Source organism: Pseudophryne corroboree, chromosome 5 (genome assembly GCF_028390025.1).
Source record: "Pseudophryne corroboree isolate aPseCor3 chromosome 5, aPseCor3.hap2, whole genome shotgun sequence".
NCBI classification, from domain to species: domain Eukaryota; kingdom Metazoa; phylum Chordata; class Amphibia; order Anura; family Myobatrachidae; genus Pseudophryne; species Pseudophryne corroboree.
In genome coordinates, this window is record NC_086448.1 from 756315058 (window position 1) to 756343034 (window position 27977).

The 27977-nt window shown below is 46.7% G+C and overlaps 1 protein-coding gene and 1 long non-coding RNA gene across 3 annotated transcripts in view; one reads left to right on the forward strand and one right to left on the reverse strand.

Moving 5' to 3' along the window:
- NIPAL2 (NIPA like domain containing 2) overlaps positions 1-7869 on the reverse strand; it is a 194713-nt gene extending 186844 nt beyond the window's left edge. For both annotated transcript variants that reach the window (XM_063924177.1, XM_063924176.1), the window contains exon 1: positions 7688-7869. In XM_063924177.1, coding sequence (XP_063780247.1) covers positions 7688-7834 — 147 coding nt within the window. In that variant the 5' untranslated portion in view covers positions 7835-7869. The remainder of the gene's footprint in view (positions 1-7687) is intronic.
- Positions 7870-8041: 172 nt separating this feature from the next.
- LOC134928445 (uncharacterized) lies at positions 8042-27845 on the forward strand. The gene is made up of 3 exons (XR_010177925.1): positions 8042-8129; positions 8215-8281; positions 27216-27845. It is a non-coding gene; the product is annotated as an uncharacterized LOC134928445 (long non-coding RNA).
- Positions 27846-27977: the final 132 nt, after the last annotated feature.

Below are 27977 nucleotides of genomic sequence, written 5' to 3' on the forward strand. Positions count from 1 at the left end.
GCCGCCACGTCACTAGCAGCGTCACCAACCCAGCAATATGCCGGGTTGGTGAGCGCAGTGGGAAAGGAGGCTGAGCACGGGCCGCAGCCAGGTAGCACCTGTGTCAGGATCCCTGCTGCGACCCGTGCTCAGTAGTGGAAAAGGGGTACTAGTGTCTAGTTTCCGGTTTTTCTTTGCTTAAATGTTTTTGTAGAACTAAAAGTTCCTGGCTGTAGTTCCACAAGTGCCAGCATGCCCAGTCAGTCAATGGTTGCCAGTACTGAGACTTATAGTGCCACACAGCGCTTAAAAAGTTTTTTTTATTAGCCTTTATACCAGTGGTTCCCAAAATCAGTCCTCAAAGACACCCAACAGCTCACGTTTTCCAGGTCTCCTCACAGACTCACAAGTGAAATACTTAGCTCTACCTGTGGATTTTTTAAAATGTGTGAGTAATGAATACACCTGTGCACCTGCTAGGTGACCTGGAAAACATGAACTGTTGGAGGTCCTTGAGGACTGAGTTTAAGAACCACTGCTTTTAACTATTAACCTGGAACCTTATGTCCAAGGGTTGCCAGGAACAGCTGATTTTCCCTGTGAAGGGGAGTGGGCTCTCTTTCTGTGGGCCCATTTTCCCTAGGAAATATTGCCCTGTGCAGGCCAGGCTGGCGTTGGTTCCGAATTGTGATCCTACACAGCAGATCTCCTTGTTAGGTTGTTATAGTGGAACCATCCCAGCCTGGCAGAATGCTAATTCATTGGGGTATTTCGTTTTTGTTATCTTTGAGTGGTGGTGGTTGGTGGTGTTCTCTATTTTATTTATAGACTGAGCCCTGCTCATCTATCCCTTTAATAGTATTAACTGAGCCAGTGCTGTCGGACTTAATCCCCTTCTGTATTGTTCTCGCTGTATTGTATTGCAGCTGAGAACAATAGATGAAAGGCTTATGCTTATAAACCTTGGTGCACCATGGCGCAACACAGAAGGTTAGATGAGCGAGGCTGCATCTGTATATACGGTATTTTTTCAGGTGGTCATTCCGAGTTGTTCGCTCGTTGCCGATTTTCGCTATGCTGCGATTTGTTGCTAAATGCGCATGCGCATGGTATGCAGAGCGCATGCGCTAAGTTAATTTACACAAAACTTAGTAGATTTGCTGGTGTTCGTGCAGCGCTTTTCAATCGCACTGCTGATCGGTGAATGATTGACAGGAAAGGGGCGTTTCTGGGTGGTAACTGAGCGTTTTCCGGGAGTGTGCTAAAAAACGCAGGCGTGTCAGGGAAAAACGCAGGAGTGGCTGGAGAAACGGGGGAGTGGCTGGCCGAACGCAAGGCGTGTTTGTGACGTCAAACCAGGAACTAAACGGGCCGAGCTGATCGCAATCTAGGAGTAGGTCTGGAGCTACTCAGAAACTGCAAGAAAGTATTTAGTAGCAGTTCTGCTACCGTTTCGTTCGCTATTCTGCTAAGCTACGATACACTCCCAGAGGGCGGCAGCCTAGCGTGTGCAATGCTGCTAATAGCAGCTAGCGAGCGAACAACTCGGAATGAGGGCCTTTTTTCAGACTCTACAGATAGAACAATATTCATGATGATGACAGCCATATCATCCCAGCCTTTCCATCATTATTTAAGCATGTCATAAATACTTCTGTTCTGAAAAAAACGGTCATCCTGATCCAAACTCTCCATCTCTCAGGTTACAGTCCCATCATCACTCAACTCCCATTATCTTCTAAGATTCAAGTGGCTAGCCTACACCAGTGGTTCTCAACCGCAGTCCTCAAGTACCCCCAACAGTTCATGTTTTCCAGGTCTCCTCACAGGATTGCAAGTGAAATAATTTGCTCCACCCGTGGGTCTTTTAAAATGTGTCAGTGAGTAATGAATACACCTGTACAACTACTCGGTGACCTGGAAAACATGAACTGTTGGGGGGTACTTGAGAACAGAGGTTGAGAACTATTGACCTACTCAGGTCTCACACTCCTCCTTTCCTCACACAACCTATTGAACCCTCTTCTTGAAATTTATTATACCCTACAATCGGATGGAAAGGGTGTGACCACTGCTAAATCTAAAGACCATTCCTCACTTCTAATGCTCTTTGCTTAAATGAATACAGTTGATAACTCGTCTTATGCAAACACTTCATTCCCTAGTTCTTCAACACACTGAGGGTAATTCAGATGTGGTGGGCATTGCTGTTCATGATGCAAAGTACAAATTATCAGTACTTTGCGCATGCATTCTGCAACAACAGGTCACAGACGATGGATGCACTACGGCATCAGACTCCATGCAACTTCCCTGTAATCCCCTAACACTGCTAAAGCAGTAGCAGTGACATATACAAGAAACCGGTCGTCTGACTGCCCATGCGTGATCAACGGTAGTGCAGTGCGGAGGCTCAGATCTCTCTATGCGACCCCAGACCTTCATCCCATAGGAAGGAACCGGCACCACCTGAAGATAGAGTTGGTTCTTGAAAACAAACTTTGAAAGTGTTTAATTTTTAGAGTTTGCTGAATACTAGGTATTTAAAGGTAAGCGTATGCATGGGGTGTAGTTATATGACCGGCGGTCAGGAGATGCCGGTCACCCCTACCCAACCCGTTTGCAGAGATCTGACTGCTATTATCTACATCACTTGCACCAAATATAGGGCTGGTGCAAACATGTGCTGATGATGGCAACTGCTTTCACCAGCGGATGGACAGGGCAGCATACCTCCCAACTTTACTAAGCTCTGATTCAGGACTCCGTTGTGCCTGTCCGGGACCGGAATTGACTTCAGGAACCCTCCCTGCAAACGCATGGACACGCCTGCGTTTTTCCAGACACTCCCTGAAAATGGTCAGTTGACACCCACAAACGCCTTTTTTCTGTCAGTCTCCTTGCGATCACCCATGCAAACGGATCCGTCGCACAAACCCATCGCTCAGCGGCGATTCCCTTTGCACCCATACGCATGCGCAGTTTGGACCTAATCGCCCGCTGTGCGAAAATGCACAGCAGCGCTCAGGTCTGAATTACCCCCTGTATCTGCATACGAAATGCTACGCGATTTCCAGGAATACACTGTACTGTAGCATTTCGTATGCACATACAGCCGCAGTTGCACACAGAATATAGGCATGCCGCATATAATTTTACTCAGCAGAAACTGCTTGTCCCCCTAGGCATTCCAAATGCCATAGGCATTTGCCTAGTTTGCCTATGCCTAGGGCCATCTCTGTGGGCACCAATAGGAAGGATAGGGAGTGGGGACCGTGGCTAGTTCTGGTTGTAACTGGTTTTAATATTGCCTCTTTTCCTTTGTCTTAACACCCACCCACCCACACCCCCTTTATTCCTGTTAGCTTATTTTATTTGTGTCTTGGTTTAGGGTCGTTAGCGGCTGTTGTTTGTAAGCTATTTGGAAAAGAGCGGCAGGTTTACTGTGTTTGAGATAGTAGTTGCAGTTTTAGTCGGTTTGGTGCTGTTTAGGTGCACTCACCTTCGTTGACTGTTGTATCTGATGGACCACCCTTCAGGTGGCAGCGACATCACCCTTCAGGGTGGGTAGTCAAGGTAGAAGGTCTGAGTGGATACCTATGTTTGACTGGTAGTTTGGATTGATTTACTGTTTGGGTTAGTGTTATTAGCTTGGGAATTGATGTTAGATTTCAGCCTTTCTTTTTTTGGCCACCATACTCTTATTCTTTACCTCTTTTAATTAATGATTCATTTAATAAATAGCTAACATTTTTTTCTGCCAAAATACAAGTATCTTTGTCGTTATTTTATAGTATAAGTTGTTTTAATGTTTTCAATGTTACAAGGAGGCACAGCCCTCAGCCATTAGGAGGTTTATGAGCAATATAGTTCACAATATCGTCTTGTGTGTATGGGCCTTAACCCTACATGTGGAAGCCTCTTTGCTGCCCATTAACACCCATTCAGTTGCAAGTGGAGATCATACTGAGATATGACTCAGAATCACCTGTAATTGCTCCAAGTTGTGTACGCCCAGCTCCGACGCAGGTGCGCTGCAAAAAACTGCAAGACCTGTGTGTGGGCGGAATTGTATGCAACTCAAAATCAAGTCCATAGAGAATAGGCCAAATTACTGATTGGAGTTCTCTAGGGACATAACATTGGGCCTAATTCAGACCTGATCGTAGCCGTGCAAAATTCTGCACAGCTACGTTCAGCCGCCCTGACATGCGGGGGGACGCCCAGCACAGGGCTAGTCCGCCCTGCATGTCTTGCCCTCCCCCTGCTGCACAGGTACAAAAGCATTGCACGGTGGCGATGCTTTTGTACCTGAATAATAGCTCCCAACCAGCGCAGCTCCTGCGCGCTGACAGGGAGTTACCCGTCGCTCTCCGGGTCGCAGTGGCTGCGTGTGACGTCACCGTGACCCCAGACCGTGTCCCCCCCAAAAAAGGGCGGCCCAACACCGCCGGCCCACCCAGCGAACGTGCTCTGCCTGTTAATCAGAGATGCTGATAGCATCTCTGGCATGCGCCGTTGCACTGCGGCACCTGCGCAGTTCAGACCTGATCGCCCGATGTGTGAAAACACACAGCAGCGATCAGGTCTGAATTTGACCCATTATCCTTTGCATCCCACAATACAAAATTTGCCAACTGCCCGGAGACATAAGGGGCATAAAGTCGTGCACTGTGTTGGGGATACCCATTGCCCAGAAACCCCATTACACATACACTGAAATTACCCTACTGTGACATCAGTAACAATAACAAGTCTTCACAGCACAGTGTGCAGGTTCAGAATGCTTAGGACGGCCACAAAGGGCTATAGGTAGGATCTTGTTCCCATCAAATGATGGCGCCAGAGCAGAGTTAGGGTCACATTGTGGCCCACCACCCTTATAGGGAGCAGACACTGGCTGCCACTAGTCAACAATGCTCTTAGGATGGCCGTAGCAGTACCTGGCACAAGCAACGCTTGGTCCAATCTCTAGGTCCATACAAGGACTTAGCCACGCATGCGCATATCACTGCGACCCTCTGCGAAGAGGGAAAAAAAACCAGAGTTCAGGAGCTGAGTGTTTACCAGGAATCCAAGAAGCCCCCGGATGATAGATTATGGAGTAACTACATTCTGTATCGCTGATACTGCGGCCACTGATCCGCTAATGATACATAGATCGCAGGGCACTGCAGTCAATGCAGTAAGCCCAGAGGAAGGGTCGGTAACCACTGATGACCACAGGGATCAGTCCTGAGTCCTTGGTCCTGTTTTGTTTCATGTATCATTAATTATACTAATTAAAGTCTATAAAGGGAAAGTTATGCAGATGACCAAGGATTGATACCCTTAAGGATAAAGCAAATAGGTAGCGCTTTGGAGAAAATGGACGAGGAACGGATGTGGAATCATAAATGAAATTGCTAAATAATATGTATGGGATATAAACATCTGAAAGCAGAATACAGTAAATGGTGACGTAATTTCATAAAACAATATAAAGATAAGCAAGGTTATACAGCAGCTTCATAAGTCACTGTGTACGGTTCTGACCTGATCTCCAAAAAGACATCAGAAGAAGAACAAATCATAACAGGAGTGCTACTAAAACCGTAGATATCCCAAAAACAATATGACCCGCCAAGGATGGCTTCTCCCAGTGGTACATGTACTTCTTATTGTCCTATTCTGTGATTTATGGGCCCTACACACTGGGCGAGAAAACTCAAAGATATGAACGATCTCGTTCATATCTTTGAGTGTGGAGGCACCAGCGATGAACGATGCGCGGCCCAGCGCTCGTTCATCGCTGGTGCCCCGTCGCTTGTGCATGCAGGCCAATATGGACGATCTGGTCAATATTTGCCTGCACTGTCGTTTCCGCCGTCGGGCAGCTCGGCGGTGGATTGCGCATTGTGTAGGGCCCATAAGCCATTCTATAATGAATGAAGCTTTTTAGATTTTAATTGAAATCTAAAATAATGATAATAATAATTATAATACTTCTGATCAGTGTAATTTAAGGCCCAGCTCCGGTATCAGATATCTTTGTTAAACTGCATTTTTTTTTTCAGAGACGGACGCAGATCTGCATGTATCTCCTCACATGCTGGGGGCCGCCTCACGATGCATCCACAATTTAAGGTTGACCTTAAAAGGTCAGAATTAATGCTGCCACATGCCAGCGCAGACTGGCATCAATGTCAGGCAGTCCGCCACCATTTTTTTTTAAATCGGAGCAGCTGCGTGTGACATCACACAGCCACCCCCCGAAACCGCTCCCAGCACGCCGCCATTTGGCCCATCACGAACTTGAAAGGCTGCATCGCCAGCCCCCGAACGCCGACCGCTGTCAATCAACTTGCGGCCACATCCTGTAAGGACTGAGGCCATTGAGCGTGGGCAGACCCGACGAATGCAGCCAATGCGTACAGACGGCTCTGAATCGCCCCATCATGGGATTTTAATCGATGTGATAGGCAGCAACAAAAACTTCTTCCTTATGGATGTGAGGCCTACTGGTAATTACTGTAGGCCTCAGGGGATCAGTACTAAATGCCGCCGGTCGGAATCCCGGCGGTCGAAATACCGACGCCGGAATCCCGACCACACAATCCCGACAGGGGTGGCGAGCGGAACGCAGCCCCTTGCGGGCTCGCTTCGCTCGCCACGCTGCGGGCACGGTGCCTCGCTACGCTCGGCACACTATTATATTCTCCCTCTATGGGTGTCGTGGACACCCACGGAGGGAGAATATGTCGGGATTGTGGCGGTCGGGATTGTGGCGGTCGGGATTCCGGCGTCGGGATTTCGACCGGCGGCATCTTGACCGCATCCCGGCCTCAGTGTTCCATTTATCTCCTGACAATAGTGAGATGTATCACTGTATTATACTATTTGTGTCTCAGACAAATAACACACAGTGCAGACACAGGTGATTGAGGATCATTATATGCGCATCTCCTAGAGGCAGGGAAGTAAACTCAAATCCTGTCTTCCAAAGAGATAGGACGGTTAGGACCACTTTGAAAGACATGCCCCTATATGCACAACAATAGGCTCTTGTGCGCCTCCAGATAGCATGGAAATGAATTTAGCCCTGAGCACAGACAATAAATAGGCCATCTGACAAATGCTGTTTGTCCGCTGTTTAACCCCATCCCCGCCAGCACACTGCCCAAGTATACTACCAAATGACACTTAACATAATAATGAATGGAACTACAGGAGCAAGCGCGATTTAACAATGATGTTCTTGTCTGGAACACTTCCATCAGTTTAACCATCTAACGCAGGCGTGAGCAACCTGTGGCTCTCCGGGTGCTGTGAGCTACAAGTCTCAGCATGCCCAGCCAAAGCAGTATTCACAAGTTGCCTATCTCTGATCTAAAGTATAGTGCATCATTATAAATATAATGCTTATATAAAAGAGTAATGGGTGCTTGTCCTAAAAGCAGTAGGCTGTAATGTACAGTATAACACGCAGCAGCGTCAGCCTCTTTTCCGATTGGTCCACGATTAGTGATGTCATAATAATACATTATTCCTTGCAATAAACTTTTCACTGACGCAATACAAGGTATAACCACAAAGCTTAAATAAGTACATTAAAGTTTTTACAGATTCATCTACTCACCAAGTTAGAAAATAAGTTTCTAGGTTACACATAGTAATATATTAATATATTAGTTACAGGAAAAATCAGCCCCTTCCCCATGTCCCTTACCTTATGGGAATCATTCCATAGGCTGGATATAGCCGTGCTATTTTCAGGATCCTCTCCCAATGTGGCATTGTCTGTTTGGAAATCCATGGGGTACCTGAGGCCCACTTTCCCTTGCTCACTGAGGGATAAAGGGGCGGATGGGTTCATAGAAAGCTGGCATCAGTTTCTGACAGCAGACCTCTGGCTGGGTGGAAGAGATCCCAGCTGGTGCACACAGTGCCACTTGCTCTGTTGGCAAAGCAGCAGTCTCCAGTGTGCAATCACTTCCTAGTCCCAGAGGGTGTGTGTGTGTAATTCTCCCAGTGACCCAGCCCTTTGTTCACAGCAGCAGCACCAACAGCTCTGCAAGTAGCCACACTTGTCAGCCAGGCTCCGCTGCAGAGCACACAAACTTTACAATGTGTCACAATCCACATGTCTGTGTCAGGACTGCTTTCCCAAGGTGAGAATATTTGCATTTTACATAGAATTTGACGGCAGATAAGAACCACTTGGCCCATCTAGACTGCCCCTTGTTTATCCTTTAGGTAATCTCAACCCTTTTTGAACCTTAATTCCGGCTGAGATTAAAGAGGACACTACCCGTGAGATCAGGTACTTGCTGTGTTGGAGTCAAATTAGCACAAAAGTCATGAAATAAAAATAAAAAAAAACATATTTGTGTATAAACAAATGTACATATTTAGCTGTATTTATGCATCAAGTATTGTGCACTAAATAATGGGCTTTAGGGACCAGTTTATTGTGTAATAGCTGTATTCATAACTGCATGGAGTTCAGCAGCTGTAAACACTATTTGCACCAGATAACAATCAACAGCTGACTCACATATCATGTAGATGCGGTCATGTGGGGATGCCCAGCAGTTTTGCAAATACAGCTCCCAGAATGCAATGACAACCACTTGCTGGCGCTTATTAGAAATCCCACAGCAGGTGAAGGGCTACAGGTTGCTTCTCTGAGATCTAAATTGCAGGTGCACCAAATCTGAATCATTGCTTGAAGGACATCAGCAGAAAATGAGGATTTTCTGTATCTCACAAACAAGACACAGCTCCTTCTATTGTGTCTCTGCTCCGCCTCCCAATTTACAGTATAATTGCAGCTAGTTACCTGTGCTGCCTGAATTCGTTTATGTGAAGGGTGTTTTCTACAACATAAGTGAGTTAAGCCCTGGTATCTTCAATAGTAAATTACATGGGAGTTCAGCAGCAAAATATTTTGTACCAAGTGAAAGGGATTATATTGATCAGTGTTGCCAACTCTGAAATGAAAAACAAGCAACCGATGACTGAAAAATAAGCCCAAAACAAGCCCAAACCAACCCTAAAAAGCCCCCCAAAAAGCCCAACTTAAGTTTTGGGGTTTTTTTTAATATAAAATCAAACATTATTGTTTGTCTTATTAAAATACATACAATTATTTAGACAATCTGCCTTTAAGGTCTTTACAATGATATTTATCAGCACAAAACTGGCTTTTAAAGAATACTGGAATTTTTATAAATATTATAGTTAGCGTTGTGAATTTAAGATACTATACTTTCATGTTTCCTCTAAAGAAAAATCCCAAGTGAAAATTGCCAACTGTATATACTGTATCTGTGGTCATTTGTATTCACTGTGAAATATTTATTCTATGGAAAGATAAAACAAACAATCTTACAACATCCAACTTTGTACTTCTATTAAATAAATAAAGAGGCCAAATCAAGGTAACAAAAACAAAAGTACTTTATTATTAAAACATTGTAGGTAACATTTTGTATTATTAAGACAATTCAAAATAATAAATGCATATATAAATATTAAATAGTAACTCAATTCAATAACAAATAACAGGAATTACTGAGAGGTAAAGTGCATTGCAGATGGCACACTGTGTGAGGTAAAGTGCATGGCACACTGTGCAAAGTAAAGTGCACTGCAGATGGCACACTGGTGGCCAGTCCGAGTTGATCGCTTGCTGCTGATTTTCGCAGCACAGCGGTCAGCCAAAAATCGGCATTTCTGCGCATGCGCATGGGCCGCAGTGCGCACGCGCAAAGTACTTTCACAACAAACAAAGCAATTTTACATAGGGACGGGCGAGGCTTTTCAGTAGCTCTGCTGATCGGAGAGATTGACAGGAAAGAGGCGTTTCTGGGAGGTAACTGACAGTTTTCCTGGAGTGTGCTAAAAAACGCAGGCGTGTCAGGTACAAACGCAGGCGTGCCTGGGGAAATGGGGGAGTGGCTAGCCGAACGCAGGGCGTGTATGTGACGTCAAACCAGGAACCAAACAGTCTGCAGTGATCGCTATCTAGGAGTAGGTCTGGAGCTACTAAGAAACTGCAGGGAAAGCTTTTCGAGCAGATCTGCGATCCTTTCGTTCGCACTTCTGCTAAGCTAAGATACACTCCCAGAGGGCGGCGGCCTAGCGTTTGCACTGCTGCTAAAAGCAGTTAGCGAGCGATCAACTCTGAATGAGGGCCACGGTGAGGTAAAGTGCATGGCACACTGAATTACAAAGGTTTTATGTAAAATGGATTTAAGCAAATTCATCTGAGCTGTCTCCATCGTCTATAGAAGCTTACATGTTATACATTCCTGAGTTGAAGCGCTGAAGCATATTGGTAGTTGGTTCCAAAAGGCCTTGCAACAAATACCCAAGCGTCTTAAACCATATCGGACATAAAGAATACCACATAAAGTGGTCCTGAATTGCTTCACTGTTGTGTGTCTGGTCAGTGTCTTTGTTGTCATTGTTAAAAACAAATTAGCCCTACGGAATACACACAACCGGCAGTCTGCAACAATAGACATAATGAATGACTCATCATCATTTCTTTAAGACTCTATTCATCCACAACGTCTCACCTACAGTATGTCTGTGTGAGGATCTGTGTTGAATGGATGAATGACTAATTATCTCTGAAAGTCGGTGTTAGTGATACCTAAAAACAAAACAAGCCCAAAAACAAGCAGCAAAAAAAATTATAAGCCCAAAAACAAGCAACAAGCAACCACCAAAAAAAATAAGCAACCAGAAGAAAAAACAAGCCCAATTCCGCTTGTTATAAGCTGAATTGGCAACTATGATATTGATCTACTGTTGGTTCTATATCGGAGTGGGAGAAGGGACCTTGTGACATACCTAGGGGAGGAGACACGTCACCAGGGGGAGGAGCTATGGCCGAACAGGGTAACCAAAAAGTACCCTCGCGGGCTCGCTTCGCTCGCCACGCTTCGGGCTCGGTGGCTCGCCACCTAATTACTAAAGGTAATAGTTGGTGGCGGGGATAGTAGAGCAACTGTCCCGCTGGCCTAGCTCCTCCCCCTTGTGCCGTGGCTCCTCCCCCTGATGGAAAAGGTCCCTTAGGCCACTTGGATCTAGCCTCAACCCTGGATCTACCCCAGGGACTTTGGGGCTATTATTAATAATGCTAGTTTACTATTGTACAAAGGCTTTTTGTTTTTTCTTTAGGAGAAAGTCATAAATATTTTACACCGAGCTTTTGACCCCGGTTATTGCTGGGTCTACCCAGGTCACAGCTTGGTGTAAAAGGGTCCTTGAAAAATAACCCAGGTCGAGTGACCAGGGAATTCGACCCTGGCAGGCTGGCATCTACCATTGTTGGACCAAGGTAACGGTGCAGTGTAATACCCCTTTCACATCTCCAATGCAGAATCCCACCTGGGAATTGGAAACGAGTCCTTCCCGGGTGGGATCCGGCATTGGAGACTATCTGCTGGCCTCCCAACCCGGCAATTTGCCATAGCAGCAGGGGGGCGTAGCTGGGAAATGAGCTCAACCCGGGAATAACCTTTCTTATTACCCGGGTTGAATTACCGGGTCAGGCGACTTGGGAATTCCGACATGGCGCTTTCACACCGCACACTGTACCGGGTTATTTGTACCATGTGAAAGGGGTATAAACAGCTCGACCCAGGTTATCGGACCCAGGTTATGCTTAAAAGCTGCTGATTGGTTTTGTATGCAGAGGTCTGCCTCAAGGGAGGGTCTGTGAGTGACATGCAGTGCAGACACGGGTTCAGTGTAAATGGGGCTGACCGGGAATAACCCGGATCCAATGTGCAGTGTCAACAGGGTCTGACCCAGGGGATTCAGTATGATTTCCCAACAGTCAGGATCCCGGCGGTCGAAAATCTCGACAGTCAAAATTCCAACATCGAGCGCAGTTTACGCTACGCTCGCCATGCTTTGGGCACGGTGGGGAGCTTCACTCGCCACACTTTTATATTCTCCCTTGGGTAGTGGTGTGGACCATCACCCTAGTGGGAATACCGGGCGTCGGTCAGGATTTCGACTGCCAGCACTCTGTTGTCGGGATTCCGGCATCGTATTTTGACTGTCGAGAACTTAACTGCATTCCAACCCAGGTTGGAACTGTGTCCAGAAACCTGGGTCGTACCTGGGTTTTTGGTGTAAAAGTGGTACTAGTGTGGCAGATGTGTGACGAGGGCCAAGGTTGCTTTGGAACCATTTTTCATTACTAATATTAAGAGTTATGTGCTCAAGTTTAAGGATAGCAGCAGGTCACACACGTTTTAAGGGAGGGGCAACAGGGGGCTGCCATCCCGCGGCCCCCAAACACAAGGGCCCCCCCCACACACTGCATATCATATTTCCGAGCTGTCGCGATGTCCCACCTGTGGGCTGCAGTGTCCTGCAGGCGGGATGGGGAGGACGTTCTGATTCTGACATTGCAAAGCAGTAGAGAATGGATTACGGGCACATGTGCCCGTCATTCACAGACTCTCCCGGCACTAGGAGAGGCTAGGAGCTGTCCAGGAACTTCTGTAGTGCTGGACAAGCTCCGTTCATGAGGAAAACGAGGATGTGGGGGGGTCCTTAATCTGTCCCTGAGAATGCTCATCACTGTTAGATTAAACAAAGAGGCTGGAGAGGGTATTTTTTGATCTATGAAGTGCAGGTGTTAATGTCGGGTGGGGATTATTAGATCTACACTAAAAAGGTCTACAGTCAATAGGTCTACCACTAATGGTAGACACACATTAGGTCGACAGGGTCAAAAGACCGACAGGGTCAAAAGGTCAACAAAGACTAGGTAGACAGTAGGAAAGGTTGACAGGGTCAAAAGGTCAATAAGTAACTGGTCGACACAAAAAAGGTAGACACAATTTTCTTCGTTTTTCGGGGTGTTTTGTCACTTGTCTGCCACTAACAAGCCCCATTGGTATACCACGTCCCCTCGCTTTCCCTACCGTTGCGCTCGGCACAGGTTAATATTCCCAATCGTAGTCCACGTGGATGGTAAAGTATGAAAAAGTTGAAAAAAATAAATAAAAATGAAAAGATTTGTCAACCTTATGTATGTCGACCATTGCCATGTCGACTTTTTGAACAGTTTTCCTTTTACATGTCGACCTTTTGACCCTATCGACCGAATGCATGTCTACCATTTTACACTTTTTAGTGTAGATCTGTAGTCCGGATACCGTTAATGTCATGATTGCAATTGTATTAAGGTGGATGCTAAAAAAATTATATAGGGTTATCTTTTTCTTAATGCCCGAAGTAGAATTTTGATGTTTTATAATATTAATTTAATCACAATGAGTCGAGATGTATAAAGCAGTTTATGATGACTGCTCAAGTTTGTATGATTCATGGATTTGTATTGATACTTATTTTTCTGTGTAGTTTTGTACTTTCTGTTTTTGTATTTTATTTTATTTTTTTCATTTCATTTACATCAATGATATGATCTTCAGTATAGAAAGAGATGTGTTATTGGTCCAACCCGTTTGATAATTCAAGCTGTGACTTTACTTATTATATATTTTGCACTTGCATACCTCCCAACTGTCCCGATTTTCGCGGGACAGTCCCTTTTTTTGGGACTGTCCCGCTGACCCACCTGCGGGCCACAGTGTGCTGCGGTGGGGGTGGGGGGGCAGTTGGGAGGCTCCTGCGCACAGTGTCTATTCACTAGAGACAGAGGCACAGGGGGCATGCCAGCAGCTCATAGAGCGCTGGCTATGCCCCCATAGTGACGGAAAATGGGGGCATGGCTCGTGATCGCGGCACTCCCACAAAGTCACACCCCCTTTTATATAAGCCACGCCCCATTTTCAGGCGGGTGCAGCGCCAAAGTGTCCCTTTTCCTCTTCTCCCAATTTTGGGAGGTAAGCACTTGGTCTGGAAGGTGAACATGTATTCTGCAGAAACAATGGGTGTATTTTAGGCACTGGCGTATTTATAATGGGTGTATTGTGTGCGGTGCAAACGGATCCAGGGTGGCCCACACCGCACACCCTGCACCTATTTTTTGTTAATACTTACCATTCGGAGTCCCACAGCGACATTTTCCCGGTGTTTTGCGCATGTGCAGTAGGAAAATCCCTGGGAAAATAGCCACGGCGACATTTTCCCGGTGACCTGCGCATGCACTGTAGACTCTGGGACAGCGCTAGGGTCCCCTAGGGACCCTAGTGCCCAGAAATACAGTGCTGCCGGCTAGAGAGGAACGGGCCCAGACGAAGCCTGCACATGGGCCTCCTACTCTCTAGAAACGCCCCTGATTTTAGGGCATTGTTGTGCAGTGTTTTTAGTTTATGTTGTGCTTATACATGGATCCCCGGCCCTCTTGTGAGGACCTTTTTCTAAGGTAGGTAAAGAAGACTAGTGCAATTGGTTATCTCTTTTCAAGGTACTGTAGTGTGTATATATAAGTATATAGTATTCAATTTGCAATAGGTGAGACTAATATATACCCCTTTTACATCAAAATGCTGGGTCGCACCCGGAAATTTGGACCTAGCTCCAACCCGGATGCGACCTGGCTGGGACTCCTTTCAGACAGGAGGCTTCACCCGGCTTATTGCCTGGTTGGTGATGTCACTGGTCACATGTGCAGTGCCAGCGCTAGGAGATGAGATCATAACTTAGCTCCGGCTCTTCCTTTAGCAGTTGTGAGGACAGTGTTTGTAGGCCCCACTTGTGTGGGGGCTTCGGGATGACCACCCCTTGCACCCCACCGTTGATCCGGCCCAGCTTCTAACCACATTTACATGGTACATGATGTAGTGAACGGGGTTGGTACAAAATGTCAAACTGGTCTGAATGTTTCCATATGACATGATCATAATCAGAGCCGGCGCTAGCCGCTCAGCAAAGGGATGCAGTGCAGCGAGGCGCCCAGCTGAAGAGACGCTCTCCCTGCTCTACATCCCTGCTGCTGCCGGCTGCCGCAGCGACTGTCAAACTGGAAGCAGGTAGTGGCGCTGGCAGCTTGCAACGCAGCTCCCTCCCCCTCCTCTTCCCCAGAGAGAGTGCACGCAGCCTCAGCCCACATACAGCGTTACTGCTGCCGAAATCCCGTGCTGCCTAGAGGTTTGGGGGCTGGCCTAATCGCGGGAGCCGTGTCCATGCCCCTTTTTTAAAAAGTAATAAAAAAAAAATCTTAGCAGTGCCGAGCAGGGTGGGTGCACTGCCTGATCCCTCAGCACCCAGCCCTCAGCCCCTCCGCCAGGGTCAATTCAAGGGGAGAGTGTGATCAGTGTGATCACGCACCCCCCTATCCATACAAGAACAGACAGAGGCTCAGCAGTAGCAGCAGCCTCTCTGCCCCACTGCAGCACAGCACACTGCAGCATGTGCTGCTGCCCAGTAAGGTGGGAGGAGGGTGGGCATGCAGCAGACCAGGCTCCCGCCGGGCCCCTCCATCAGTCCCAGGCCCTGATAATTAGTACCCGCTCCCTCCCTCCCACTCGGGGTCACTGACAACATCCTACAGAGCCACTGGAGTAACGGAGCCTGCGAGAAACTGAAGGAGAAGGGAGAGGAGAAGCAACGCCCGAGCCGGGACCTCCTGCAGGTACCAGGGACGCACTGTGGAGGGAATGAAGGCTGTATCTGGCATAGGGAGGCATACAGAGATGGCTGCAGATGGCTGCATACGCAGCCAGATTGCATTCATCTCTGCACATGTTGAGGGCTGCCAAGCACAAAGCAAGGCTGCCCAGCATGTGTAGTGCCACTACCTAATGCATCCGCAATTACATTGCCGACGCACCTGATCTAAGGTTGACCCCTGGCAGCACAGCCTGGCTGTTCTGTCAGCAGCCTTTTTTTTCCTTAGAGGCTGTTTGAGACGTCATGCAGCTGCCCTGAAAATGGTCCCGGGCCCGCCCCCATTTTTCCGGCGCCACCCCCACAATAATAACTTCGCTGCGCTGTTGCCTGTCAATCACATTGGGGTCGCATCTATCGGGGATGCGACTGCAATGTGTATGCCTACACACCCACTGCACACCGGCAAACTTCACTGCGGGACGCTAATGTGGCGGGGTTTGAATGACCCCCATAATGTGTATAATGGGCTGTACCTGGCATAATTTGTATAATGGGCTGTGCCTGGCATTATGTGTATAATGGGTTCTACCTGGTATAATGTGTATAAGCTGCTCTACCTGGATAACATGTATAAGGGGCTCTACCTGACAATGTGTATAAGCAACTCTACCTGGATAACATGTATAAGGGGCTCTACTTGACATAATGTGTGTAAGCAGCTCTACCTGGCATAACATGTATAAGGTGCTCTACTGTGGCGTAACGTGTAGTAGAGGCTTTTACTCTGGCGTAATATGTATAAGCAGTTCTCCTGTGTGGTGTAACGCGTATAAGGGTACTACTGTTCAGTGTAATGTGAGTAACGGACACTACTGTGCAGTGTAATGTGACTAATAGACACTACTGTGCTATCTAATGTGACTAACGGGCACTACTGTGCAGTGTAATGTGACTAATGGACACTACTATGCAGTGTAATGTGACTAGCGAACACTACTGCGCGGTGTAATGTGAATTGGTACTATTCTGTGGCCCCTATATTTGTGGCGCTGTCCCTGTTTTGAGCATGGCGGATACCAAAGGAAACTTTTGCCCTGAGCTCCTCAAGGTCTAGAACTGGCCCTGTCATTGATTTTAAAATATCTATTTTTCTTTTCAAATGTAATATGCCCCCAATTCAATACAGAGGATGGGGCGCTGAAACATACTTTTGCGCCGGTCACCATATCACCTAGCTACACCTCTGATAAGGGGCACTAATGTGGGAATTGTGTATAAGGGGTAGTACTGTGTGGTGTAACGTGTATAAGGGGCACTACTGTGTGACGTAATGTGAATAAGGGGCACTATTATGTGGCGTAATATGAATCAGGGGCACTATGGGCCTAATTCTGAGTTGATCGCAGCATCAAATTTGTTAGCAGTTGGGCAAAACCATGTGCACTGCAGGGGGGACAGATATAACATGTGCAGAGAGAGTTAGATTTGGGTGGGGTGTATTCAAACTGAAATCTAAATTGCAGTGTAAAAATAAAGCAGCCAGTATTTACTCTGCACAGAAACAATATAACCCATACAAAATTCCAAATCTAGCTCTCTCTGCAAATGTCATATCTGCCCCACCTGCAGTGCACATGGATTTGCTCAACTGCTAACAAACTTGCTGCTGCGATCAACTCAGAATTACCCCCTATGTTTCGGGTAATGTGAATAAGATTGTAAAACTGTGTGGTGTAATTTGAATTGTGGGTTCAATTGTGATCATGCCTCTTCCTGTGTGACTACACCCCTTTTTGTGGTGCGCTCAGTCCCTTTTTTATGGATGGGAGGGCGCAAATTTATCATTTGCAGGGGGATGCCAAACACTCTAGCATCGGCCCTGGGTGTAATTAATGTGTGCTGGGTAGGGAGGTGTCATTAATGTGTGCTGGGGAGGCGGGGTCATATTAATATGTGCTGGGGAAGGGGGGCTCATAGAAATGTGTGCTGGGGGAAGTGGCATGTGTAAAAGGGTTCTCTACCTGGCGGCAAGTGTAAAAGGCTCTGTGTGTAAAAGAGGACTCTACCTGGCGCAATGTGTAAAGGGGTGCTCTATCTGGAATAATGTGTGACTGGCTCTACCTGGCGATGTAAAAGGGGCTCTTCCTGGCACAATGTGTAAAAGTGGGCTCTGCCTGGCATTGTAAAAGAAAACTATACCTTGCGCAATGTATAAAAAAAAGGGTGCTCTACCTGGAATAATGTGTGACTGGCTCTACCTGGTGCAGTATGTAAAAGGGGGCTCTACCTGGCGTAATGTATATAAGTGGTATTACTGTGTGGCTTAATTTTGAATAATGGAGAAAACTGTGCATCATAATTATTTTACGCCCCTATATTATACGTAATTTTTGTATGCCCCTATATTTTTACGGCGTTCCTTTGGCACGCACTGTCAATGTTATGGATCTTGAGGGAAGGGGGGGCACCACCAAAATGTCTAGTTACAGCTCTGAGGATGAGATCGGTCACATTTGTATTTGTAGAAAGGCGCAAAATCGATAGTTTACTTTGCCGGAGGGCGCTGAACACCCTAGCACCGGCCCTGATCATAATGTCGCCATTGTGCATGTTGACAGCAGAATGAAGGCATAGGGACAGATTTACTAAGCCTGAAAAGTGATAAATATCACAGTGATAAAGTACCAGCCAATCGGCTCCTAACTGTCATTTTTCAAACACAGCCTTAATATGGCAGTTAGGAGCCGATTGGCTGGTGCTTTATCACAGTGATATTTATCACTTTTCAGGCTTAGTACATCTCCCCCATAATGTCTTCCTACTGTTAGTGCCTAACCTTAAACCTACCCGCAGCCTAACCCTAACTCTGTAATGTTGACATCAACATTCACCATTTCGACATAATGCCAATATTTACACCACCTTGATATTCAGATCATGATGACATTCTGGTATTGACATACTGAATGTTGACATAATGGCTACATATCCAGCGGGGCTTTGTAACACCACTCTGAGCTCTGCTTTGTGTACTGTAATAATCTTCCTTTCCTCCTCCCACTCTGCCTTCACATGATATGCTTTCACCCTGTGTCTATCAGACATACTGGAATTCTCTCCAGAGAGATTTTGTAAAAGAGATAATGATTTTTATATTGACATCTGATGCTTGCCTAAAAGGTACATAATTGAAAAAAATATATAAAAAAAAATAGATAACTTTTATTTTAAATGGGTTTCTTGACAATCCTAATAAACTTTGTAAACTTGGGGCCAGCGGGGATTACGATCAGTCACCAACAAACTACTACACACGGGTACCCTGAAAGAGGAAAAAAAAAAAAATGGGGAAAAAAACAAAACAATGGATAGGGTAGGAGGGAAAGATAATCAGTAAACTTTCATTCCCAATCTTCAGGCTTTCCAGGGCTGTCAAGAGCTCTGCCAGGCCCAGGTACTGGGGAATTGGGTGAGGGAGAGGGGTGGGAGTTGCAAAAATCCAGCAAAGTGTAGCCACTACCCTCATAAAAAAAAAAAACTGCACCTCAGGCTCAGCACAGAGGGGTGGCTCCAGTTGAACGAAGGGTGCCTGCAGAGCAACCCTTCCTCTCTGCCCTCTGCCGCTTGCTGTGACTGCATAGCAATGCAGCCCTGTGAAACATCGGCCAGTGAGAGTGGACTGCTTCAGCAGAAGTTTCCTCTCACTGCCCAACGGGCTGCATGGCTGCTCTGTTATATGAGTGCAGCCTTCAGTAGTGGGCGCGATCGTATTGAAAAGAACAAAAAATGTTGAAACATTGCCTGGTCTACCACAGCTTTAGAGATCAGCTCCAGGTACTGAGAACTCAATACCTATCCTAAATGGCGGTAACCACGCTCCAGTAGTGGATGAGTGCCAGTTGACTGATACTGAATACTGAAAAAACCCCAGAGGTTTTATTTTAGGAGCTCACCATCAAAGGACAAGACTACAGCTTTGCCAAACAATAAGGCTTCTTCTTTGGAGTTCCAATACACTGGACATCTTGGTGATGTCCTGGATTGTAGTTTGACACACATTAGGTGTCAGCCATGATCACATCCTCATTCTTTCATCTGAAGCACATACAGTAGCCAAAATCAAGCACTTAATTCCATCACACATACATTTGTATAATCAAGCTTGGACTACTGCAATGCTCTCTATCTGGGTATTCCAGCAAAAAAATTGCAGTGCTTGCAGCTGGTACAAAATGCAGTTGCCAGGCTGTTATCCAACCAGCCCTATTCCAGCCACATAACACAGATTCTCTATATTACCTGTAAAATGACAAAATCAAGATTGGCTTACTGATTTTCAAACCCCTACATGACCAGTGTCCAAGGTACATGAAGCAGCTTCTGATTCCTTACTTCCCCACTCGCTTTCTTCCATCTGCAGATGAAGACTATTAGTAGTACTTAGAATCCTCCTTAAGTCATTTGTGGGTCAGACACTTAGCTTTGTGGCTCCAACGCTCTGGAACTCACTTCCTCACCTAGTTTAAGAGGCACCCACTCTAGAAACCTTGAAAAATAGACTCAACACTTACCTGTGTGCTCACGGGTATGGGTCACTAGGTCGACATGGTCATTAGGTCAACATGAACAAGGTCCACTTGGAAAAAGGTCGACATGAGGTTTGTTTTTTTACTTTTTTTGGTGTCAATTTCTTCGTAAAGTGACTGGGAACCCCAGTTAGTCCACTGTGTCCCCTCGCACGGTTCGCTTCGCATGCCATGCTTCAGGCAAGGTTACTATTCCCAATCGTAGTCCACGTGGATCGTAAAGTATGAAAAAGTTCAAAAAATTTGAAAGCCGAATGTCGACCTTTTTCCGTGTCGACCGGGTACATGTTGACCTAGTGACCATGTTGACCTAATGCATGTTGACCAATAGTGGTCGACCTAATGACTGTCAACCTAAGTGTGGTCGACCTAATGACCGTATCCCGTGCTCACGCATTTCACTAATGTCACTTTTAGTTTCTAAATACAAATATGTAAATTACGTTTTTTTGTGTCCTGTACTTTTTAATCTGCAACTGTAAAGTACAATGGGGTCTATTTACTAAGTCTTGGATGGAGATAAAGTGGACGGAGGTAAAGTACTAGACAATCAGGGGCAGATTTATTAAGCCTGGTGAAGTGATAAAGTGAAAGGTGGTAACACACCAGCCAATCAGCTCTTAACTTCCTTGTTACAGGCTGGGTTTGAAAAATTACAGGAGATCATTGGCTGGTACTTTGGGGGTCATTCCGAGTTGATCGTAGCTGTGCTAAATTTAGCACAGCTACGATCATGCACACTGACATGCGGGGGGACGCCCAGCACTGGGCTAGTACGCCCCGCATGTCAGTGCCGGCCCTCCCCCCGCAGAAGTGCAAAGGCATCGCACAGCGGCGATGCCTTTGCACTTCAAGAGTAGCTCCCGACCAGCGCAGCTTTAGCGTGCTGGCCGGGAGCTACTCATCGCTCCCCGGCCTGCAGTGGCTGCGTGTGACGTCACGCAGCCGCTGCGGGCCACTCCCCGCACGGTCCAGCCACGCCTGCGTTTCGCCCCCTCCCGCCCATCGACCGCCTCTGCCTGTCAATCAAGCAGAGGCGATCGTAGTGTAGTGACCGGCGGCGCGCCGGCGCATGCGCAGATCTGATCCGATCACAACGCTGCAAAAAACTGCAGCGTGCGATCGGGTCAGAATGACCCTCTTTATCTCTCTCCACTTTATCCCCATCCAAGGCTTAGTAAATAGACCCCTTTGAGTCTTGTAGGGATCAAAGTGCTATCTAATAATAATAATAATTATTATTATTATTATTATTATTATTTAGCTGTGAGTTTAATTTGAGTTCATTTATGCAACACCTACTGTAATTAAGTAAGGTCATATCTGCCTTAACAGAACTAAAAGCTTTACATCTACCAATAATTAAACATAAAACAGTATTATTGTTTCACTGACTTACTATACACATAATGAAAAAAAGACAATCACTTTGTGTATAAATATTTTACAGTTTTAAAGGAAACTGCAGCCTAGTGTTGAAACAGGATCTTCTATGAAAATGAAACAACCTAAAATACGAAATGTGAACACTTGGGGAGGTGTCATACAGTATGCATACCTCCCAACTGTCCCGATTTTCGTGGGACAGTCCCGTTTTTTGGGGACTGTCCCGCTGTCCCACCCGCGGGCCGCAGTGTCCCACAGTGGGGGGGGGGGGGGGGGGCAGTTGGGAGTCTCTGTCTCTCGCTGCCCTGCTTAGCAGGCGCACAGCGTCTATTCACTGGAGTCCGAGGGAGAGGGGGCATCAGCGGCTCACAGAGCGCTGGGAATGCCCCCTTAGTGATGAAAACGGGGGCGTGGCTCACGATTGCGGGTCTTCCCGCAAAGCCACGCCCCTTTTCCTAGGCCACGCACCTTTTTCGGGAGCGTGTGTGTCCCGTGTGTGTCCCGCTTGTACCAAGTTCAAAGTTGGGAGGTATGCAGTATGTATGTTTCCAGCTTAGGGGGTAATTCAGACGTGATCATAGCAGCAAATTTGTTAGCAGTTGGGCAAAACCATTTGCACTGCAGGGGGGGGGGGGGGGGGGCAGATATAACATTTGCAGAGAGAGTTAGTTTTGGGTGTGGTATTTTGTTTCTGTGCAGAGTAAATACTGCCTGCTTTAGTTTTAAAAGCCCAGTACACAGGCCAAACTAGCACCGGCGATAGCAACGCACGGGCCTGCGCTTCGCTATCGCTGTAGGGGATACACATGGAGAGATCCGTGCTTAAGGGGTCATTCCGAGTTGATCGCTAGCTGCCGTTGTTCGCTGCGTAGCGATGAGACAAAAAAATGGCTAATCCGCTCATGCGTATGCACCGTAATGCGCACGCACGTCGTACGGGTACAATGAACATCGTGGGCTTGCACAGGTTCTAGCGACAATTCCATTCGCACGGGCGAACGCAGGAAGATTGACATGAAGTGGGCGTTTCTGGGTGTCAACTGACCATTTTCAGGGAGTGTTTGGAAAAATGCAGGCGTGTCTGAAAAAACACAGGCGTGGCAGGGCGTTCGCTGGGCGGGTGTCTGACGTCAAAAGCCGTCCCTCCGTCGTTAGAATCAACGCACACGAAGAGTAACTACAGGGCTGGTCTTGTTCTACACAAAATGTGTTTGCAGGCTCTGCTACATAAGCATTCGCACTCCTGCAAAGCTAAAATACACTCCCCAGTGGGCGGCGGCAATGCGTTTGCACAGCTGCTAAAAACTGCTAGCGAGCGAACAACTCGGAATGACCCCCTTAACTTCTAAGCAATCTAGTCAGATTGCTTAGTATTTAAGCACGGATCTCTCCGTGTGTACCCGCCATTGCACTGCAATTTAGATTTCAGTTTCAACACACCCCACCCAAATCTAAAGGGCCGTACAGATTGGGGGATGTGGAGGGAGATGTGTGCTGAGCGGTCTAGCACAGACCGCTCAGCACACATCTCTCGCCCCGCTCAGCACAGCTTGATGTGTGCTGAGCGAGGGGGGGTGGGGGCGCTCATTTCACCCAGCGGTGAAATGAGTGACCTGCTAGATTCTGCCTGCATGCAGGCCAATCTAGCACCGGCGATAGCGCTGTCACAGGCACCCCTACACACGGAGCAATGTGTTCTTAATTTCTAAGCAATCTAGTCAGATTGCTTAGAAATGAAGTGAACATCGCTCCGTGTGTACCGCCCTCTCTGCATATGTTATATCTGCCCACCCTGCAGTGCACATGGGGGGTATTTCGGAGTTGATCGCAGCAACAAATTTGTTAGCAGTTGAGCAAATCCATGTGCACTGCAGGTGGGGCAGATATGACATTTGCAAAGAGAGCTAGATTTGGAATTTTGGATGGGTTATATTGTTTCTGTGCAGAGTAAATACTGGCTGCTTTATTTTTACACTGCAATTTAGATTTCAGTTTGAACACACCCCACCCAAATCTAACTCTCTCTGCACATGTTATATCTACCCCCCCTGCAGTGCACATGGGGGGTAATTCCAAGTTGATCGCAGCAGGAAATTTTGTTAGCAGTTGGGCAAAACCAGGGGGAGGCAGATATAACATGTGCAGAAAGAGTTAGGTTTGGGTGGGTTATTTTATTTCTGTGCAGGGTAAATACTGGCTGCTTGATTTTTACACTGCAAATTAGATTGCAGATTGAACACACCACACCCAAATCTAACTCTCTCTGCACATGTTAAATCTGCCTCCCCTGCAGTGCACATGGGCCCTCATTCCGAGTTGTTCGCTCGCAAGCTGCTTTTAGCAGCATTGCACACGCTAAGTCGCCGCCTACTGGGAGTGAATCTTAGCTTAGCAGAATTGCGAACGAAAGATTCTCAAAATTGCGAATAGAAATTTCTTAGCAGTTCCTGAGTAGCTCGACACTTACTCTGCCACTGCGATCAGTTCAGTCAGTTTCGTTCCTGGTTTGACGTCACAAACACACCCAGCGTTCGCCCAGACACTCCCCCGTTTCTCCAGCCACTCCCGCGTATTTCCCAGAAACGGCAGCGTTTTTTCACACACATCCATAAAACGGTCAGTTTCCGCCCAGAAACACCCACTTCCTGTCAATCACACTCCGATCACCAGAACGAAGAAAATTCCTCGTAATGCCGTGAGTAAAATACCTAACTGTTGAGTAAAATAACTAAGCGCATGCGCTCTGCGAACATTGCGCATGCGCAGTAAGTGACTAATCGCAAAATAGAGAAAATCGGCAACGAGCGAACAACTCGGAATGAGGGCCATGGTATTGCCCAACTGCTAACAAAATTCCTGCTGCGATCAACTTGGAATTACCCCCATGGTTTTGCCCAACTGCTAACAAATTTGCTGCTACGATCAGGTCTGAATTACCCCCTAATACCCCTTTTCCACTAGCTTTTTTGAACACGGGTAAATGCGCGGGGGCGCGCATTCACCCGTGTTTTCCCTAGTGGAAAAGGGTTCCCCGGGAATTTCCCGGATCAAGTGATCCGGGAATCCTACCCGGGTAGCTAGCCGGGTTGAACACGTGTTCAACACGGCTAGCTGTCTAGTGTGAACGGGAGCCGTGTCGAGGCGACACGGCTCCCGTTCACAGTGTATAGGGAGGGCGGCGCTGGGAGATCATGTGATCTCCCAGCACCGCCCCTGCAGCGACACTAGCCGCGTCACCAACCCGGCAATTGCCGGGTTGGTGAGCGCTGTCTGCAGGGGGCTGTAGCACGGGTCGCAGCCGTGTCAGGCGACACGGCTGCGACCCGTGCTACATAATGGAAAAGGGGTATTAGTCTCTTGTATTTCAGAGACAAAACCAGTGTACGCAGCCCTTGGTGACTCACAATATAATCTCTGTTCTGGAAGATTCCACCTCTCATCCTCCAGAATCAAACGCAACAAGCACAAATCTCGAGGAACAATCAAGGCATTATTGTTAAATGACCACAAAGCAAACTCATTTGCTGAATATTCTTTGATGGCACAATACTTAAGGGCATATTTACTGATTAGTGGATTTTAGAGGCAGAAGCCAGGCCCGTGGAGCAGTGACAGTCCCGACCTCGGAGCTCTGCACTTGAAGTATAACGGGAGTTATACAGAATTGGTTGCGCTGTCAGGCGCTCAACTGCGTATATTGGTGGATATACTCTTGATGGAGAATCTGCATATAGCTGGTGCAAGATGTGGTGGTGCATCTGATGGTTGTTTCTAAAGATGCAGCATGCAGTGTTTTAGCATCTCAAGTTGCACAAAGTGGGCGTCTGCTGCATCCGCCTCGAATAAGCCCCTCATTATTCAATAAAACACCAATGCAAATCCACTTGCATTATATTTACTTATTTAATTAAACAAACGAAGATTAACGCAAAAATGTGTTTACAGTTGGACTTACATCAGATTGTTCTGCCTAAGATATTGCACATGCACATACGAGACGCCTACGCACACTCTTGTGTATACATCTTTGTGTATTGTAGACTTGCACTCCTTTCCACCTGGAGAAGCGGGATGAGGAAAAACATAGGCTGTATATGTACAATAAGCAGTGTCGGACTGGGGCATGAAGGGCCCACCGGGGTGATGCCGTGGTAGCGGCCCATGTTTTGGGGTGTGGCCACTCTCCAGAGTGGGTGTGGCCCGCTGCCACATAGTCCTGTGCACTACAAGGTTACATATGTATAATTTTGAGTGCACAGTCTAGCACCCGATCCCTAGAGGAGGAGGTGAGCCCCCAGGCAGTGGGGCCCACCGGTGGTTTCCCCTGTGCCCCTGTGGGCAGTCCAACACTCACAGTAAGGACCAGTGGCTGTTGCAGAGGTGGGTCTGCAGCCAAAACTCAAATAAGGGAGCCACACCAACCGCCTTCCGAATGCTATAATATAAAACATCACCGGCTGGGACTCACTGGCAGTTGGTGTGGCTCCCCTATTTGAATTTTGGACCGCGATGCAGCCACCACAGGTGAGGATGCTTTCATGGAATTGCCACATAACTGGATGAAGCAGACTGCATAATGCTAAACTACTATATTTATGCAAAACTTTTTTTTTAAATAAATGTAGTTCTTAATTCCAGTGACATCACTAGGGTGGTGCGGGCCGCACCCCGGGTGTCATCCACCAGGGGGTGACACCAAAATGCTGTCTCCTCCTGAGTGATAGGGGCTGGGTGCTGCACTGAGACATTAGATGTAACACTCAGCAACTGTCACAGTCTAGAAGCCGGCAATGCAGACAGCCCAGGATCTCTGGGACCCCCGGAGTAAAGTAAACGGGGGTTGGGACACAAGGCCATACCCCTTCACATAAGGCCACACCCCTGCATAGTGAAACCTCTGCTTCATTTATTTGTTGAATACCAAAATTTTAACTCTCCTACAGTATGCCAGACTAAGGCACTGGTTAAAGGACTCCACATCTACCAATAGAAGTTGTAAATAGCACACATTCAGAACCGTAACTAGGGATGTACAAGTGATGACGTTGCACAGGGCCCATGGCCCCTTGGGGCGGCACCATCGCTACCCACGGCACCTGCATGAGGCTTGCAGAGTGCCTGGAATAATACTGCTATGGTAGCGCTACTGCAGAGTTGCCCTAAGCATCCCATGGATGCTTTATGCAGGTACACTGCATCCTGTGGAGCTGTCTGGAGTGTCCTTAGACATAGAGTAGGGCCAGATAAACAATGAGGAGGATGGAACTACAGCTCTAGGCCTCCACATAAAAATAGGCCCATCATTAGGACAACATGATGAAGTATTAAAATTGTATTACTGTTTTCCTGACAAAATTATGCAATTTTTCTTTTACATACAGTATATAGGGAGACAGTGGCCTGATAGTGATAGTAGTTTGTACACGCCCATGTGGCACTGGCCACACCCACAGAGCACTGGTCACAGCTCCTCCCCTCTTCACAAAAGGCTCTTGATCATTTTCAGCCCCAGGCCTATCTGGCCCTTAATCCGACCCTGAGTAGAGGTAGGCTGGGTTAGGAAGATGGGGGCTAACTTTGTACAGATTTTCATGGACTTTGACATCATTCTAATTGTGGATTTGTAGTTGCATGACTCTGTGTGACCAATTTTATATTTTACTTAAAATGTTTTCTTAGTTTTCTTTAAACATCATACTAAAAGCGCAATGTGAATTATTATTATTTCCATTACAGAATATCTCGCATTCCCACAAAACTGTTGCACGCAGGTAATCATCTGTCAGTTATCATTGTATACATCTTTCATGCGTTGAAAACAGGAACATTGCAAAATCGTCAAGACCACTGAAAAATGAAGAACACAGGCCAAGTTATTTCACCTAAACATCTACATCTGTTATGAGAGTAGTGCAAAAACTTATGCTATGCTACCAAATGCAAAATACAACCACATGTCCTATCCCAGATGACCACAGATGACCCCGGTGAGAAGGCCATTCACGAAAATATAAAAGACTTGTAACTCACAGTGGCAGAAGATGACACGTTTAACAATATCATCTTCAAACCTTCAGTCCTTGATGTCTGGGAGCTGCCAAACCTCAGTCGGTATCTTAAACTTTCCAGTCAGCTCAAGGACACAAATCTGCTTGTGTTTTAACCTTCTCCAGTTAGTGACAATGGAATCATTTGAGGGAAACGTCTTCATTCTGGATGCCGTAATTTTGGCATCTACACCTAAAAAGTGTCACATTTGTATCTGAGCACCTGCAGAGAGTAATGGCAAAGGACTAATCAATCGTGTTAAGTGTGCACTGTTCAAAATCAAATCTAACCTTGGTCATTAAAAAGGTCTCTATTCTATGTTTACTGTAAGGTTTAGTGCTGGCTAGGGGAATTCTTATAAATGTATAGTTTTCCAGTTCTGTATTCACAAGGGTTATTTTCTTGCAGCACGTGTATGATGTAAGATGTTGCAGCTGACATATCTGAGGA